The sequence below is a fragment of the Oreochromis niloticus genome, linkage group LG3 (genome assembly GCF_001858045.2).
Source record: "Oreochromis niloticus isolate F11D_XX linkage group LG3, O_niloticus_UMD_NMBU, whole genome shotgun sequence".
NCBI lineage: Eukaryota > Metazoa > Chordata > Actinopteri > Cichliformes > Cichlidae > Oreochromis > Oreochromis niloticus.
In genome coordinates, this window is record NC_031967.2 from 11,102,171 (window position 1) to 11,119,348 (window position 17,178).

Genomic DNA, 17,178 nt, shown 5'->3' on the forward strand with positions numbered 1-17,178 from the left:
GTAAACGGTGCCTTGACGTGCCCTCAGTTATCAGAGGAGTCCTGGAGGGACGACGGTTAACGGCTCTGCGCGGGGCGGACATGTCTATACAGATGATTGCAGGCTCATACAGACAGCTGTGCACTCAAGTGCTCTTTTTCTCGCAAAAGCAGACCAGCCAAACTGGATTATCCACACTACAGCTGTGTGGTGGGTTTCAGTAAATACAGAGATTATGAGGAAAACAGAATTTTAAGTGGCTGTTGAGGGTTAAGGCACTTTTATTTGTTTTGTTTTGTCTTTTTTAAATCAGTTTTTTCTCTTCATATGAAAACACATAAACACACAGAGTGTGCACACCCACACGAGTCTTTTCAATCGTCGTACCTTCAGTTCTATTCACTAATTAGACCCCAGTTGCCTGTGAATAGACTGACAGAGTGTCAGCTTTTTGACCTTGATATTAACTTTGTTAAACCTGTTACACTGTCAACATACCTCTAAAGCCCCAGCTCGGCTCCACCCGTGTTTAACATAACCACACGTCTGATCAGTGATAAGAGAAAGACACACACATTAAAAGCAATATAACAGCTCTATACTTACTTCTGGACACTCGCACTAGTTCTGCAACACTGAAGACTCCTGATTTGATGAAACTGTCTTCCAAATACACTGAAACATAATAAGCAATGATTAATGAAGCTGTGACTTACTCATGTAATTATTTGCTTGTAAAATGAACAATAACACGAGATTTATTATGGCTATTAAATCATTTCATTAGACATGGATGGAGCTAAAGAACCTATTTTATTTCTTCTTTTTTATTATGATTTTTTCCCCCTTTCAAGTTGTGTTTGCATGCAAATTGAGTCAGGAGACTGTTCAAACAAAACAAACTGTCATTTAAAAACATTTTAAATTTGGAAGATATCATAAGATTATAAAGAATGTATTATACATTAAATTATGGGTATAATTTATGGATTATGGATTTAGGAACAGGCAGTTTTTAAAAAATGGAAAAATGGAAAAGGAAAGTGCATTGGACACTGTCTATTTCCTGAAAGCGCCGATTATTATTATTGTTGTTATTTTTTCCATCTAGTATTTTAAGCACAAGTGCTGAGAACTTAGTCAGAAAAAAGAGTGACTCGCTTTGTTTCTGGCCTGACATGTTTAAACGAATGCCGAGGACAAAACCATTCCTGTGCAGCGCAGCAAAGAGTGACAGGACAGGTGTGTGTGTGTGTGTGAGAGGCGGAGGACACGCAGGCTGCTGCTGCTGTGAGAACTGAAGACGAGTCCGTGCTGAACAGCAGGTCCTGCCCGTTTGATCAATACAAAGGTAGAACTTCACCACTGTAAATATTGACACTGTTACTATATAACAGCATGAAATAGCTGCAGAAAAGCATAATCATAAAAACGATTATTTGCAGAACCTTACACCGCTTGAGTTTTCTTTTTTAAATGAAGCTGCTCTGAATGAGGTAGAACATGGTTATTTAAGCACAGCCAGATTTTTTTCGTCTTCTGTTTTTTTAGAAAACTATTTTCAGACTAAATAAAGTACCCCTAATGTGTGTGTGTGTGTTTTTTCTCCCCCGGTTTACACTATAGTGTGTATGCCCTGCCCAGAACTCATCAGCACTAATCAGATGCTGTCAGTCATGTAAAATACTCAGAGAAGTTACTGACACCCAAATGAAGCTGGCTCTGCTTTGATTTAAAGCCAAAGGCACTCGGGCTGTGCCAGAAAGATAGATGGGCATCTCGATTGGCACCTACTAAGCTTAATGCCTCAAGTGAGCCAATGGCTTTTGCGAGGAACTGTGCCACTGCCGAAGGCCTCCCAGGCCTGAGTCATTGGCTCGCTAGCATGTTTTTCTTGGCACCGGTATCAGCAGAACCTGCTCTTGAGGTAGAAAACTAATTATACTTCTCAAACTATTTTCATTCCAGCACTGTGACGACACAGTGCAGGTCAGTCCAGGGGAACAACGGCACTGTCAAAGAATATTCTCTACAGCTCAGCTCTGCTGGCTCACCTTGACGCACTCAACTACCAGCCAAAGGCGCAATATGCTGTAACATTTTCACTCCAGATCTTTTTGGATTTTTTTGAAAACACAGAAGCTCCGACTGGGGTGATGAACTCAAATGTTATTCTTTCCTCAGCCTACATAAAGTTTAAAACTTCGGCTTTAGCCAGGGAATTTTAGAAAGTGATACTGACTTGAATTTTACTTTTTTCTTTTTAACATTTACCAACTGTCTGTTTAGCTAAATCTGGTTTGTGCTGATGATTTCACAGCAGACCATCTGGTATACACCTTGGGTTTGCTTAAACACAGCTTGTATACTTAGGTATTTTCCCTTCCAGTCACAGAGGTTAGCACACTGTTTAAACTCGGTAGGTTACAGTGTAGATAAGCTGCTGTACAGTTGGAAAGCTGCAAAGAAAACAATGGACTGATGACAGGAGGGAGGATGACTGGCACTGTACATACCTGGAAGAGGGTTCTTGCCTGGCTCATTGTTACTTGGACTTCCTGACTGCTGAGAGTCTGCAAACACACAGAAAGAAGGGCCGGGGATTAGCTCAAAAAGAAGGCAGCAACGTCTCGCTGAAAGTGAAATATTTTCTTGTCAGCGCTGATTATTTCCAGCAAAGAAACATGAGAGGTCAAATCGTGCAACTTGAAAATTACGTAACTATGCAAACCGACTTTATTTTTGTTTTTTCTTATTGTAACATGTAACACCTTTGTGGGAGCAAGAAGTCGTTTGCTGCCCGAGCGCGTGAAGGTTTTTTTTTTCCTTTTTCCTTATCTGTTTCTCGAGGAAAGTGCACCCACTGCACATTGAACAAGTCATTTTTGTTTGAACAGGATTATCATTAATGGGAGAGTAAACTGAAGCAAAAGCTCTGCGTCTGACACGGACTAACCTATAAACCTAAATGTTTTTACCCGCAGACCTCTGGGTAATTTTTCAAAGAGGCTGAGGGCGTGTTGGGAGGAAGGGGTGAGGGGCATACAAAATGTGTTTGGTCCTGCTGCGCAAGGTACAAGCACAGAACAAAAAACGTGGAGAGAGGACAGGAGGGGTGGGGAAACACAAGGAAACATGAGTGGAATTCTTTCCACCGGTTAGGGTGCGCAGGGCTGTGGTATGAGCCCACGCACACTGATGTGTTTTACCTACCAGCCTAACTGGGAGGGTAACGCATCATTCCTCATGAGTTCGTCATCGACCAGTGATTGATCAAAGGCACTTTTTTTGTTTCCTTATAAGTCGTGCAGCATAACAGTCAAAATCGGTATAAACTGGATTTATAACCTGTGCAGATAGTTATGGTGTTTCTGTCGCACGCTAAAGTATATTAAGACCAAGCCATGCCTAGCAGGGGGCTCCTAATGGGACCCCAATAATAGTTCAAACCAGTCCAAGCCCATACATGCCCCGGGACAGACAGGGTGCAATAAGAAGCAGCAGAGAGATTACCATCTACACATTTAACATGAGACCCAAGAAGCCAGAGACGGTGAACTCAGATACCCTCGCCTTGGAACAACACCCCTTTTCCTGCCGCAGCTCTCATGAGCTGCGTTACAGAGGCAACGGAGAGAAGGAAAAGAGAGGCTGGTGGAAGAGAAGGGGAAAAAAAAATAAGTTGAAAGATTTATTCTTTTCTTGTTCTCTCCCTATGTCGTTCTCCCCCTCTCTCTCTCTCTCTCTCTCTCTCTCTCTCTCGTTCCCCCACTCCTAAATTTGACTATTAAACAGGACTGCAAAAACAGAATGTTCTTGGCCGAAGCTCAACAATGACAAAGCAGGGAGGGAACAGGACCATACATTAAGCAAAGAGGGAAAAAAAATCCCCTTTTATCAGAATGTTTAACTTTTAAAAAATGTATGCGTAACATACAAGTTAAAGGCCAACGGTGCAGATCTGCTACACTTCCAAAACATGTGAAAACTTGAGCGCGACTTGTGCTTTCATCGTTGAACTGTTCAGCTGTTAGAGCTTTCTCCTAAAGAGCTACTTTCGGTTGCTCCCTTATTCACAAAGGGTCGCCACACCGGGCAGCTCCGCATTATTTGATTTGGCAGATTTTTACACCGGATGCCCTTTCTGATGCATAACCCCCCCCCAAAAAAGGGATATTGTCTCCTCTCAGGATCGAACTATGGATCTTTTTGTTTGTTGGGCTGATCAGCAGTAAAAAAGACTTCATTTAAAGTGGAAATAAAACAGAAAAAAACTAAACTTGACAAGCTGGGAAGCCAGAAAACAAATGATACCGCTCCTTACTAAATTATTTAAATGAGTAATCAGCTATTTAAATTACTAGAGTAGATTTGGTCAATACTAAAATCTGCATTACATCGCAACTTGCACATTGAACGTGTTCAAATCAATTTCAGACATCAGCCAAATAGCTTTCTTTGCCTTGCACCAACACACAGAGAGTTCCTCCTACAAACACACACTCACACAAACTTTTACATGAAGTTAGCACATGTCCATAAAGTTATCGCACGACACTCAGTGGCCTTGTCTCCCTGATATCTCCAACCGCCCACCCCCCCACTCCATCCCAATTGCCACTTTCCGAGTCATCCATCAGTCTAGTTACGACTGCCAACTCTGCGCTGGCTCCCCGAGAACTGCTGAGAGGGAGAGAAACAGGCAGGGGGCGAGAAAAGAGCACAAGAGAGTAGGGAGGAGGTAAATGCTGAAAAGGTAGCGCGGGGAGGGGAAAAAGGAGCGGGGAGGTGGGAGAGCTGCTACAGTTCGCTTAGATCGGATCAGAGTTGTGCGTTTTTTTGTTTGTTTTCCTTTTTCCTTTATTTTTTTTCTACTTCTTCGAGGGCTGAACAGGCAACCATGACAAAAAGAGCAGATGGTCGTGGCAATTAGAGATCCCAGGCAGCATCTTCCAGCATGAGGCCCCACTGTAGCACCAGGAGAGACCACCTGGATGACTCAAGGTGGGATACAAGCATATGGCACATCTGCCAGGTCTGCACCAGAGCTGGAAACACCTCCCCTATTGCATTACATTTTATCTTTGACCCAAGAAGGGCAGCTTCACGCTCCCTCTATTTTTTTCAGTTTGATTAAAATATTTAATAAGACGCTTGCACATTTGGGAGTCTGCGGATGTGCTCGTTTTATCTCTCGTTCTGGGCTTTTCATGCCCCGTGGTATTTTCTGCATGCATTTTTTATTCGTTTAGTGCGACCTCACTAAATCAACTTTCTATCACATCTATTTAAATGACTAAATAGGTAGGATTGAATAGTCTTAGCTTGTGATTCAACAGGCTTTTGAATAAAGCGCTCGTTTGAAATTATGCAAACAAGATAACCGTGCTGAACCTTAAAATATCAAATGAAATTTCATATAAAAGAGCGTTCTTTTTAAGGCTATTCTGAAAAAAGAAAAAAAAAAGATTGCACAAAGTAAACATGTGGTGAAGCACGAGCCTGAGGCCCGGTATCTGTATCTAAAAGGTGTCCTTTGCAGAAGCCCAGCCAATCCGATAGTCTTCAAATAAACAGTAGTGTAACCTGTAAATAAACAGTTGCGGTCGAGGAGGCTCGGCTTTGCCCTGGGAGTTTGGCAGGGCTCGATCGCGGGGCCAGACACCGCACACACGCGGCCTCTCTCTCGCACACATAAACACACGCGCGCGCGCACATATACACACGCGGCCCTTTTCCAAAAACAACATTTCTTGGCACCCTCCGTCCCTGCCACTTGTTTAAATAAACAAAACGGTTCATGAAGGAAGCGAAAAAAACACAGTACCACGTATGAATCAGATTATCTGCTGTTACTCAGCAAAAAAAAAGAAACAGGGGGAAGAAAAAAGCAGGAGAAAGGGCTTGTGGGTATTTTGGATGTGTCCACGAGTTCTTACACCTTCTCGTCCGGTGGGATACTTATCATACCACTGTAACGATTAGGGCAATTAGGGGTAATGGCAACAGAAATCTGGCTCGGCAAGAAAGTTTCGCAGTGCTTGTGAGGTTTCTCCACGCCCAAGTGTGTTGCTCGCCTGGATTTTAGAATCACTAAAACACACACATACACACTCTCCCTAACCCACCCTCTTCATTTTTGGCATGATACCCATTCTGTTCCCACTAAATTGCAGAACACACATGCACATACGCACACAGTGTGGGTTAAATTAGCCACATAGTTTGGGAAAGTTGCTTTTTTTTTTCCCCTTTTCGTTCTCTCTTTCTTTCTTTCTTTTTTTTGGATTACTGCGGTGCACGTTTCTAGCCCGCAAACACTTGCAGACACGTACAGATATCCTCCACAAAAAAACAGCGCGCACGCGCAACACGCACGCCCTGCAGATGCATACCGCTGTCGACATTTCAGGAGGAGAAGCCTGTCTGGCAGCCATTTTATGCCGAGCGGGGTTCTGTGCACATGTATAGCACTCTGGCTGCCAGAGGCATGGGTCCCGAGCCAAGACGCATTTCAGCAGCCTGGGGAGGCGAGGGGAGGGGAGTGTGCGGAGGAGAGGTGCAGAGGGGTGGACTCCCAGAGAAGTAGGGAAACAGAAAGAGGGAGAGGGGCAGAAAATATCGACCTAATTACGGAGCGGCTCCGATGCGTAATGTTTCGACAATACAGCTGCTCCTGAGTAAATATTTGATGTGGCCGAGCAGACTTTCTGCTCAGTGTCCTCCTGCTTTTCTTTCCTCTTCCGGTGAGGGAGCCTCCACTTTGTCCTTCCTTGGAAATGCACAGTCCAAATATGTATCAAGTGCTTGTGTGTCTGTGTATGTGCAGCACAGGGGTCACACAAGTCTTGACGGCGTGCATAAATGACTGTACATGTGCTGGTATGTAATGTGTGTGTGTGTGTGTACTTTGTCCCGTGTCCTCCTCTGCTCCTGGTTTCTATCATTCACAGCTTTTGTCGATGACCTCACACTACTCGGGCTGGCTTCCAGCAGAACCTGCTCCCTTCTCCAAATCTTTTTCTTCTCCTCGCTATCTGTCTATCGCTGTCCCTGTGCCTGCAACAGTATCCCTCCTCTATTGTATCTTTTCATACCCGCCTCTGTGTGCATATCTACTGTTCAGCGTGTATCTGCAACCATAATGTCTTATCCAGTACGAAGTGCGCGCTCTTTTTTTTTCCCTTCTCGCGTCGCCTTCTTTTAACACTTTTCTCTCTTTTTCTTTTAATGTTTCCATCTGTGCCGGTGCCCCCCCACACACTCCCGTTGCCGCCTTTTCTAATGCCCCCATCACCCCCCACTCCAACCCACCCAACCCTTCTCTCTCATTCTCTCTCTTTGTCTCTCTATCTTTCCCTTCTCTCCCTCCCTCACGCTTTGTTGTCTAAACAAAGTGGCCTTTATCAGGATGAGCCGCAACCCAAACAAGCCAAACAAAAGATATGGGCGAGAAAATCTGCCCGCAGAAGAGGGAGGATCTTATCGTGCCAGCCTTTGTGTGCCAGCCTGCCAACTGGCGATGCCTCCCACCGACGACCCCTCCCTTTACACACACACACACACACCAAATTCTGGCATCTCACCCCCCCTTTCCTCATTAGGACTCACGCATGGCATTCTGCATAGGGCTGGCACCTGACCTGGCCGAAAGGAGAGTGATATTGATGCCGAGGGTGAAGGGAAGACGAACGCTGTGCCAAATGGAACGCCATCTTGGGGCGGCGTTGTCTCATAAGGAGGGTGAGCTGTGACGAGGAGCGAGGAAAAGCTTCCTTTACATATACTTGGTAGGACTGAACTTCAACACTTTGCACGTAGCAGGATGTGGTAAAGTCTAAAGGAAATGGCTCTTACGGCCTCTTCTATATCACATGGTTGGTTTTATTATCAGCGATACCTCTGCACAGACTGATATAGATACCATTGTATTCCTCTGACAAACTGACTGTGTTGCAGCAGTGGCGGCTATACACTGTGTGACACTGTAATGATTATCTCATAATTGGAACAAGCCAAGTATTTCTTATTGGCTTAAAGGAGCACCTGGTAATCCGGATAGCTACCCTATCAAATGACTGCCACTGACGGGGAATGCAGGTACAGTAGGATGAGTTACACACAGACACGCACACACACAGACACACACACACAGATATACTCAGTCAAATGAGTGAAAAAAAAAGCTCAGAGAAAGTGAGAGGGGCAAAGTTGAAACGTCTGTGAGAACAATGACATGTTGCCTTCTTTTCTCTAAGACAGACACCCCAGACTTGTTCAATAGACCAGGAGACACACACACACACACACACACACACACACACACACATATGCACACAGTAGGTCTGTCAGGGTTTTGAGACTTATGGAATCAAGTGGGATCCCAGCCCAGACAAGAACAATGAGAAGCCATACAGTGTGTGTGTGCGCACGGCTGATTTTGTGTGTGACCCAGCTCATTTGTATCTCTCTGTGCCCGTCTCTCAATGGAGCGCACGCTCACGGCCGCTGCTGCCTCAGTGTGTATGCCCATGCGTGCGCGGATCATCAGTGTGTGTGTTTGTTTCTAATCGTTGCATACTAATGCCGGTGAAGAGCGGGCCCTCTTTCTCTTGGCCGAGTCTCTGTGCCTTCTCCTCCGTAAACTCTCACGGCAGTGAAAAGAGGAGAGCATTTTAACTGAGCCGGGAGGACAACAGGCTCCTCATTGAGGTCACCAAACAGTGTGGACGGGGAGGGAGCGTATTCAGTGGCGAGTGGGCCTTGAACAAGGGACTGAATGGCCTGACGGATCATTAGCCACACCGGCCCAGGAGAGGAGAAGGAAGAACCTGGCAAGCTCAAAAGGATACACAGCTATACAACTAAGGATGCAGATGAGGGTTAATCCATCTAAAATTCAACTTCCCCACCTTTTGAGCTGCGAAATAAAGTTTACCCACCTCTGTGTGGATGCACAAATCGCATGCATTTACAGTCATCCACACGCTATGACATACGCGTGTGCACAAATAGGGGCACGCATGCCACATCCTGCAGGAAGCCGATGTGTGCTGTGCGAACGACGCAATCGGCAAACCGGGCTGCAGACGAACTACGTTACACAGCGACGCGGCACAGTGGCTCATCTGTCCAATGAAAAATGAGCAGGCTGGTCTCCAGTCAGCACACTGTGCCCCACTTAATGTTTCCACCTCCTTTCGCTCTCTTCCAGTTCACCCTTTCCTACAAATTGGACTTTCCTTTCACTTTTTACACGACATTCCTTTTTCTTTTCCTTTCACGAAAATCTGCTTTTTCTCTGTTCCTGACGCTTAAAAAAAAAAAATAGTTTGCAGCCAAAACTTTTCACCTCCTCCATCAACCCTGACACTGTCTTACAGAAGTATGCGCAAATGTATTTATGAAAGCCGTTTGTGCTGAAACCACTTAAATCAATCCTCAACCTTTTTTTAAAAAATCATTTCTCAAGCAACAATTTTTTCTTTTTTTCTGGTATCAGCTTCTAAAATGTGAAGATATGCAACTTTTCTCGCCCCTCAAATCTTTGTAAATTGAACATTTTGAACGGGTGACTGTTGATAAGTCAAAACAAACAATGTGAAGGCTTAAGTTTGAGCTCCCGCAGATTCTAATCAGTGTTTCGGACTAATATCTGATTATGTAAACTAAATAATCTGCTAGTCGGAAAATAATTAACAGATTCTTCGATAATGAAAGCAATCATCAGATGTTGGACCAAAAATTGTTTAAACGTGGATTAGCTGATTTTCCAAAAGTGTGGTCTCGTCATCATCCACAACTTAAACGACCATCAGGTCCAGACTGTGAGAAAAAGAGAGCGCTGCATCTGTGTGTGAGACAAAGGGCCAATCAATGGCCAACGCTGCATCTTTTTTGCTATGCACCAAACAAACAATTAGCTTTGTTGCGGTGTAATTGACTGGCAGGACCGGGTGGCATTTACATTCGCCCGCTGTTGCCACCCTGCCATTCGGCGAGCCGGGGGTATAAAAAAAGAAGAAGAATGGGCCCATACAAGGGTGCAAGGTTGGCCACATCTCTCTGGTTCGAAGACACTGCTATTTTTCCACGGTGGCAAACTTCCAAGCAGGAGCTTTTTTTTTTCCCCTTAAATGCACGTCTGTGGAGGAAGGAGGGGAGGGAGGGTGGAGTGAGGACGAGACTATAGATTTAATTATGCATGCGTGTTTTCTCATTCATTGTAGTGGTGGGAAGGGGAGAGGAAGAGGGTAAGAGGGGTGTGTGGTGGGACGTTTGGGGGGGGCCAGACCAATGACATTCCGTCGTTGTAGTCCTCCTCCTACACACATACACACACAAGGAGCAGTCTGGGAGCGAGCCGCTATAGGCTAATGAGGTGACACTCACCGTCTGGAGACTAGCCAAAACAGTCCATTAACTCCTAGCCAGTAGTTAAGAGGAGAAGAAGGAGAAAGTGGTTGCAGGGAGGGTGCGGAGGAGAAAAAGGGGAGGCGGATGAGGGAGAGGAGGAGGAGTAAGGGGGGGCAAATGGGTGAGGTAGGCGGCTAGCTGATGGTTGGTGGGTGGAGCTTGTGAGGGGGTGAGGAAAAAAAAGAGAGGAGAAAGTCTGAAGTCTTTCAGGATGTGAGGGTGGGGGTATTTCTGCAGTTTTGTAGTTGTGAATGAATCAGCGGGGTGGCTGGTAGAAGGGGGGGCTGTGCACGAGCGTTCACTGTTGGTGAATATGCTCTGTGGAGGCAGCTCTTGAGGAAAAGTAAGACTCTGTGTGTGTGTGTGATGGAGTAGAGGTGGCGGTGGGGCGGGCGGTGGATGCCACGAAAGAGAGAGAGGACAAGGGAGATAGATCCAAAACCCCCCAGCCAGGCAGACAGACCTTTGACAGAGGAGCTCTGTGATTCGTCTCTTTCATCTTTAGAACCCCCCTATCCAGTCGGATAATTATGAGACAAATGCACCGGACCCCTGCTGCTTGAGTGGCAATGGGCATTGGAGGCCAGAAACACATAGAGGGTTCAAACCTGCACGTCTCGACTGGTCCGGAGGGAGGAGGGACAGAGGGAATGAGAGATGGCGGGGGTGTTTAGGAGTCTGGGAATTTCCCCACTCTCCCAAGAGAGACAAGTTGGCCAACAGATCATAGTTCAGGGACAGCTTGGTTGTGCTACTAACGAGGTTTAACTCCATTTTACTTCCTTTCAACTTCGACACACACACACACGCACACACAGTTAAAAAGTATCACACTTTTACGGTTTATTTTTAAAAAACGTATAAAAGAAAACTTTGGAAAAACGCTGCCAGATTTCTAACTTGTAGCTGGCTCAGTTAGACTGATCCATGCACAACATGTTGTTTTATTAATGTAATTGATGTTGCTCTGGTCTGCACTGATAAGGCAGTACAGTTAGGAAAAGCAATGCTACCTACATCTTTATCTTGCACCAACCACCAAACCCTGAAGGCCTTATCCCTGAAGCAAACACACATGCAAAATACTGCTTTATTTGACTGGTAATTCAAATAAAAATCAATGTGCCAATCTGTAAGGGCACTTTGAAATCAAAAGTGATTTATGTGAAAGAATTTTTCCTTTGGGTTACAAATTTTCACTCAGGCCTGGGCAACTCTCTGCGCCCGTTTCTGCCTCTGCCAGTGATGTGTCGGTGATTGTCAGCGCTTACGACGACATCAGGCCTCAGCCAAGAGGACTTCCCACTGGCGAGGGCCGCGGGCTGCGTCAGGGTGACTGGGTGCTCCCTCACAGGGCAAAATGGCTCTCCTCCAGCTGGATGAGAGGCCACCGAGGATCCCTGCCACCCATTGCCACTGTTTGCACTCCCTGAGGTCTGCCAAGCAAGCGGCAGTAAAACACACACAAACACACACGCCCACACACACCTTAAAGTGGGGACGTGGAAGGAATTATCCGATCATAGAATGCCACCACATCTAAGACCAGATCTTGGCCCAAAACAGACAAGGAAAACAAAGCGTGCACTCATTCAGACGATTTTGCTGGCACTGCTCCCTTGGAACGGGACATAGGGTGGAGAAGGAGGTGGGGGGGGGGAACAACCACAGAGTTTAATGTGTCATTACAAGCATAAAAACAGACTACTGACATTGCCAACAGATGTCGAGCCAGTTTATTTTTGCCATTACAACTCCAGTAGGGAATGAAGCGGCAGGTGCAAATGGGGCTTTCTTCTTTACTATCCCAGCTACTGTGCTGCTGCATCATCATGTCTCTTGATCTATTACTCAGACATGGATCATGGGTAGAGGGCTCAGTGCCTTTGGCACCAATCAAACTCTGAATCATGGTTTACATTTGTCCTCTTCATCCAACTTTTAGATACTTAGATTTCACTTAAACACCACATGGGCTAAGTTCTCTTTAAGAACCTGAAGCTTAATAATGCTTACACCTTTCTTGAATGTCTCACTCCAAATAGTGCAATAATGACAGAAAGATGTTTTAACTCTCAACACTCCAAAGAGTGCTCAGTTGCAGCAGGGGAACTGAGGAGTTTGTTGGTGGTTTAAAAACCGGCTGCATGCTGCATTGCCAGTAAAACCCCTCCTTTCCTTTTAATGAGCCTGGAGGACGGTGCTTTCAGAGCCCCCACCCCTCAGCCCCATCAGAGCTGGTCCGAATCAAAGCAGCCGTGGGGATCAAGGCTCGGGGGCAAGAGGGTGAGTTGGGGGAATGGGGTTTCGGTGTCTCCACTGGCACAAGACCATTGAATGAAGCTATTAGGGGGAGTGAGGGAAATTATAGGAGTGATTTCACAAAACCACTACTCTTGCAAAGAAAAGTGATTCTTGTGGAAACGCTGCACCGCTTAAATTCTTACTCGGTGAGCCACGGTCAGATGCAGAGCAGTGGTTTAAATTAAACGGCGTCATAAAACAGATTCTCACGTAACTCAAAAGGGAGTGACAGCTCCTTGCCCGCCACAAGGTCAACGCTTTGGCAGTGATCCAGAGTCAGTGGAGCTCCTCACCTCCTCGTGGACCCTCCGACTGTCTGGAGATATCCGGCTAACAGCAGTCAAGGTGCAAAACATCTTTTGTGGTTGCAGGTCCCCGATGCAGGGTTTAAACACCAACATTCAGAGGCTCAGTGCTTTCAACAGCCCATCCGCTACCACAACAAAGCGCCACATAATCGTGATTAAACATCTTGGTCTTACAGGAGATCAAAATGCAAATCTGATCTTTCGGGTTTAACAGAGTACTCCCTTTGCTGCACCACAAGTGCGCGATTTATAAATCGCTCTTAAGTGCACGCTAAGCAAGATATTCACAGCCAGACAGACTGAAATGAGTAAGCAAGGCAGAACTCTCTTACACATTTAGTCGAGTAAAAAAAAACAGACAGCAAATCTGTTCTCTGTGACTGAGGCCTGCTGAGGCAGCCCCCTCTGCCACTGCAGCAATAACAACATGTGGTTTGGCTGTGCAGCGCCAGCTTACAGTGGGAAGGGGAGAGGCGCTAAATTAATTTCAGATTCTGTTTTTGAAAGTCATAAACAATGCTACAGCGAGGCATGACATCCACAGAGGTGGCCACAGTGTTTGGTCACATGATTAGAGAATGTTACATCAGCAGCATTGTAGGGTTTCGGGAATAGATTATCATCACAGTGAGCACTGAAACATTACAAATCATATTTACATAGTAAACTGTGGTTATGCTGAGCGTACTGTCTGAAACAATTGTGTGTAGCCTGCACACAAGCATGCCGTGTCCCCAGGCATTGTGAGGCTTTTCCCAGTCTTGCTATGTAGAAGGGAAATGTAAAGGGCCTTTGTTTTAAAATGGGCTGCTGCCAAATTGTTAGGATCATACACGGAACAATGTCATCGGGCCTCACCTGGCAGGGTTCTGTTTGTTTGCAGGTATCGTATATATTGTGGTTTTGTGATTATATTCTTGCTGTGATAGAGTTAAGAAGGAAAGGCTTTCAGTTAAGTCTGGCCTTCCTCTTTGCTTCAGCCTTTCCCACGAGGCTCCCAAACCATAATCTCTTGAAATATTTGCACAGATGACGGCAGCACTCGGCTGTTTTGACATGGAGCGGCATGAGCAAGATCTAGCAGTCACATTTTCCATCACTTTTCAGTTCAGGAACAGGAATTCCCCTTTTGCCGCTTTTCTTTGTAACCCACCCGCCTCCCACCACCCCGTACAAGCCTCCCAGCACTCCTTCCTCCACTTCCTCAGCCTGCTAGCATTTGTCCACTCAGGGCCACTCCACAGGGGCCTTTACACTCGCCTTGCAGCCAGCTCCTGCAACCCTTGCTTTCCACTCATGCAAGCATGTTTTTTTTTTTTTCTTTCCCACTTTATCTGAGATGCCAAAAGTTCACTAACTGAGATCGGGGGTGGGTGAGAGGGCAATCAGGGTTGGGGTAAATTCTGCAAGCGGGTGCAGATAAGAAGTAGTGTCTTTAGTGCCCTAGTTCAGCTTAGGAAGGCAAGCGTGGCTGTTTTCTTTATGTTTTATGTTTCTGGGAGAGTCATTTTTCAGAGCAGCAAGTTTTGGAAACGTGATCGTGTTTGCATTTGACTTAACTCTATCATTCATCACAACTGCACACAACTGCACTCACACACACAAAACAGGCTAAAGTGTGCACACACTCACAAGCATTTCCCATTTTACCTCATAATTGCTGATGAGGTGGTTTTTATATTCACAGAAAGTTTTCCTCAAGGTGTTTTCACTGTCTGGAGTCCTACAAACTCCTCAGTGTCCTCATTTTGCCTTTCATCCATCCTTTTTTTTAACAATTAGTCAGACCGAATGCACATGGTGAATCATCAACTTGCAAATTCATCATTTTATTCTAATTAAAAAGGTAAAAATTACAAACAGAAACTAATGCCATATTATGCCTACAATTATTTAAGAATTTCAGTTATTCCAAACTGTAATTGGACCTAATTTGCTGTGGAATCTCTTTAAAGGTCATAAAAAAATTATCTCCTGACACTAGCTACAGTTGCATCATGGGAACTGGAAGGAATATCAAAGGGCCACCATTGGAGCAGACTCTGTAATCCTCCTCCTGGCAAGCATCTACATATATACACTCGACCTTGCCAAAGTTTTTTTTTTTTTTCCTCCTGAGGGCCTGCTTGAATGTGCATGTACATGTAGAAAACACTATCTCTTTGCTGACACTGACGGCACAACAGACTTGTTGCAGTCGCAGCTCGAGCAAGGTTGGCAGCCCTGCAGAAACACTTCCCATTTGTGGTGTGGGGCTTGGTCCAAGCCACTTGAACTTGGCAAGGCTTACCTGGAACAGCCTACCCGTAGGACTGCCACAGACTCTCCCCCTTCAGCCAACACAGCCAGCCTCACTGTAAACTATAACAGCTGATTTCAGCCACACCTCCAGAAAGCTGGCTGCAACTGATTTGCAGGTGTTTATCAAGGAAGAAGGAAGCAGTGCCCTTTTCTTGTTTTGTTTTTGTTATTAAATCAAACTGAACAGGTCCCAAGTAACTCCCCGCTGAGCAGGTTAAGCTGCTGCTTTCCAGCAGGTACTTTGTTATTGAATAATACATCACTGTTACCAGTTCCTCTTGTTTGTCACCATCAATTGTTGTATAATATATATTAATTGTTAAAAAACTTGTTTGTGACTGGTTGAGAAAAGTTGACTGAAGGTTTTAGGGCAGTATAGAAGCTACAGAACTTTTCACAAGGGACACAATTGTGAGTGCAAGGTGACTTTTTTTTATCATTTCAGGGAGAATTACACAGATCATATGACACCATATGGAATTCTTTTTACACATAATGTATTTCCTTTGCAGCCGCTGTGAAAGGCAAGGCCTACAGGGAGTCCTCTTTAGGAGGAGGGGAGGGAAAAAAAAGCTGTATGTATGGTGAGGAGGGAGGGGTGGGTGGGGATGGGGGGTCGAGGGGTTTAGTGGGGCGGTCCAAGCACGCTCAGCGAAAATATGCCTCATGCACTCGTTGAACTTGGGGCCTGCGCAGGCTTCTCTCAAGGTTACAGGAGAGGCCTGTACGGAGAGGAGCAGGAGAAAGAAATCATGCAGTAGCAGTCCACATGCAACACGCTTTTCACTGGACTCTGCTCTCTTGTTGCTATTGCTGCTTTCATTTTGGAGAAATGCCGTATTTTAAGTTTCCAATTAACGCAAAAAACTTGTTATATCTAAAAACGCGTTGCCAAACGTATCATACATCCATTCAACAGTATCTCAGCCGGGCATTCAACCTGTGGCAGAGTCAAACCGCTAGTGTCTGTTGCTCGGATAACAGAAGCGGCATGCGATCGCCTTTGACACCAGGTTTCCTTCCCTCCTCGGAGCCTGCCGGGATTCGGGCCATGTATCCGCTGCCGCACCCCTGAGCCCTCGACCACACAAAGGTAGGAAGCGGCCGTTGAAGCAGAGCGCATTGTGACGAGGTCACTAAATCACCGCTCGTTTTATCCACCGCTATTTACGAACATTTCACCAGAGGAAATCATAAAGACAACAAGGCTGAGTAAATACATCTGAGGATGATTGCTGGAAAGAAGGGAGACTACAAAAGCTGCCTTACATGGACAGTTAGGCCATGAAACATTTTCAAGGAATACATTCACAAGGCTTGCACACTTTAATCCAAGTCTGATAGAGGTGGAACAAATACAACTATCTTGGTAAATATTAACTTTTACTGTGTGAAAGGCACTGACTCATTAACACTCATCCTCAACTAAGGTTATAGTCTGACGTGATATCACATAATAATGCCACATAATATATTGGAAGAGAAAAAATCACAAAGGTCCTACAAGTCAAACATTAATATAGACATAACCAGTCTTTCCTTTGCAGAGATTTAGAGGAGTAATGGCATGCTTAGGAGAGAATGTAGTCACTTTCTTTGTGTTGTCATCTGAGCCTCTCCATTCAGTGTTTTGGTGGCAGGTTTGGCCACGCACTCATGTCAGTGCCTCCTAGGACCTGGCATCCACATATGTGGACATCACATTTTGGGACGTCTAGACCAAAATACTTAATTTTTCTCTACAAGGGTCTGATATCCACTTACGAGGACATTATACTGCCACCGTTCTATCAAAATTTGAAACAAATGTCCTCATATTTGGATCTCATTTTTCTCAAAAACAATAAATTAGGTAAAAAAAAAAAAAAAT

General features: G+C 45.2%; 1 protein-coding gene across 7 annotated transcripts in view; it reads right to left on the bottom strand.

The window, feature by feature from the left end:
- The window catches only part of LOC100703287 (nuclear factor 1 B-type), a 65,209-nt gene that overhangs the window by 23,903 nt on the left and 24,128 nt on the right, over nt 1-17,178 (bottom strand). For all 7 annotated transcript variants that reach the window (XM_005468096.4, XM_025900826.1, XM_005468094.4 and 4 more), the window contains 2 exons: nt 2,496-2,552; nt 586-654 (listed from right to left, as the gene is read on the bottom strand). In XM_005468096.4, coding sequence (XP_005468153.1) covers nt 586-654; nt 2,496-2,552 — 126 coding nt within the window. The remainder of the gene's footprint in view (nt 1-585; nt 655-2,495; nt 2,553-17,178) is intronic.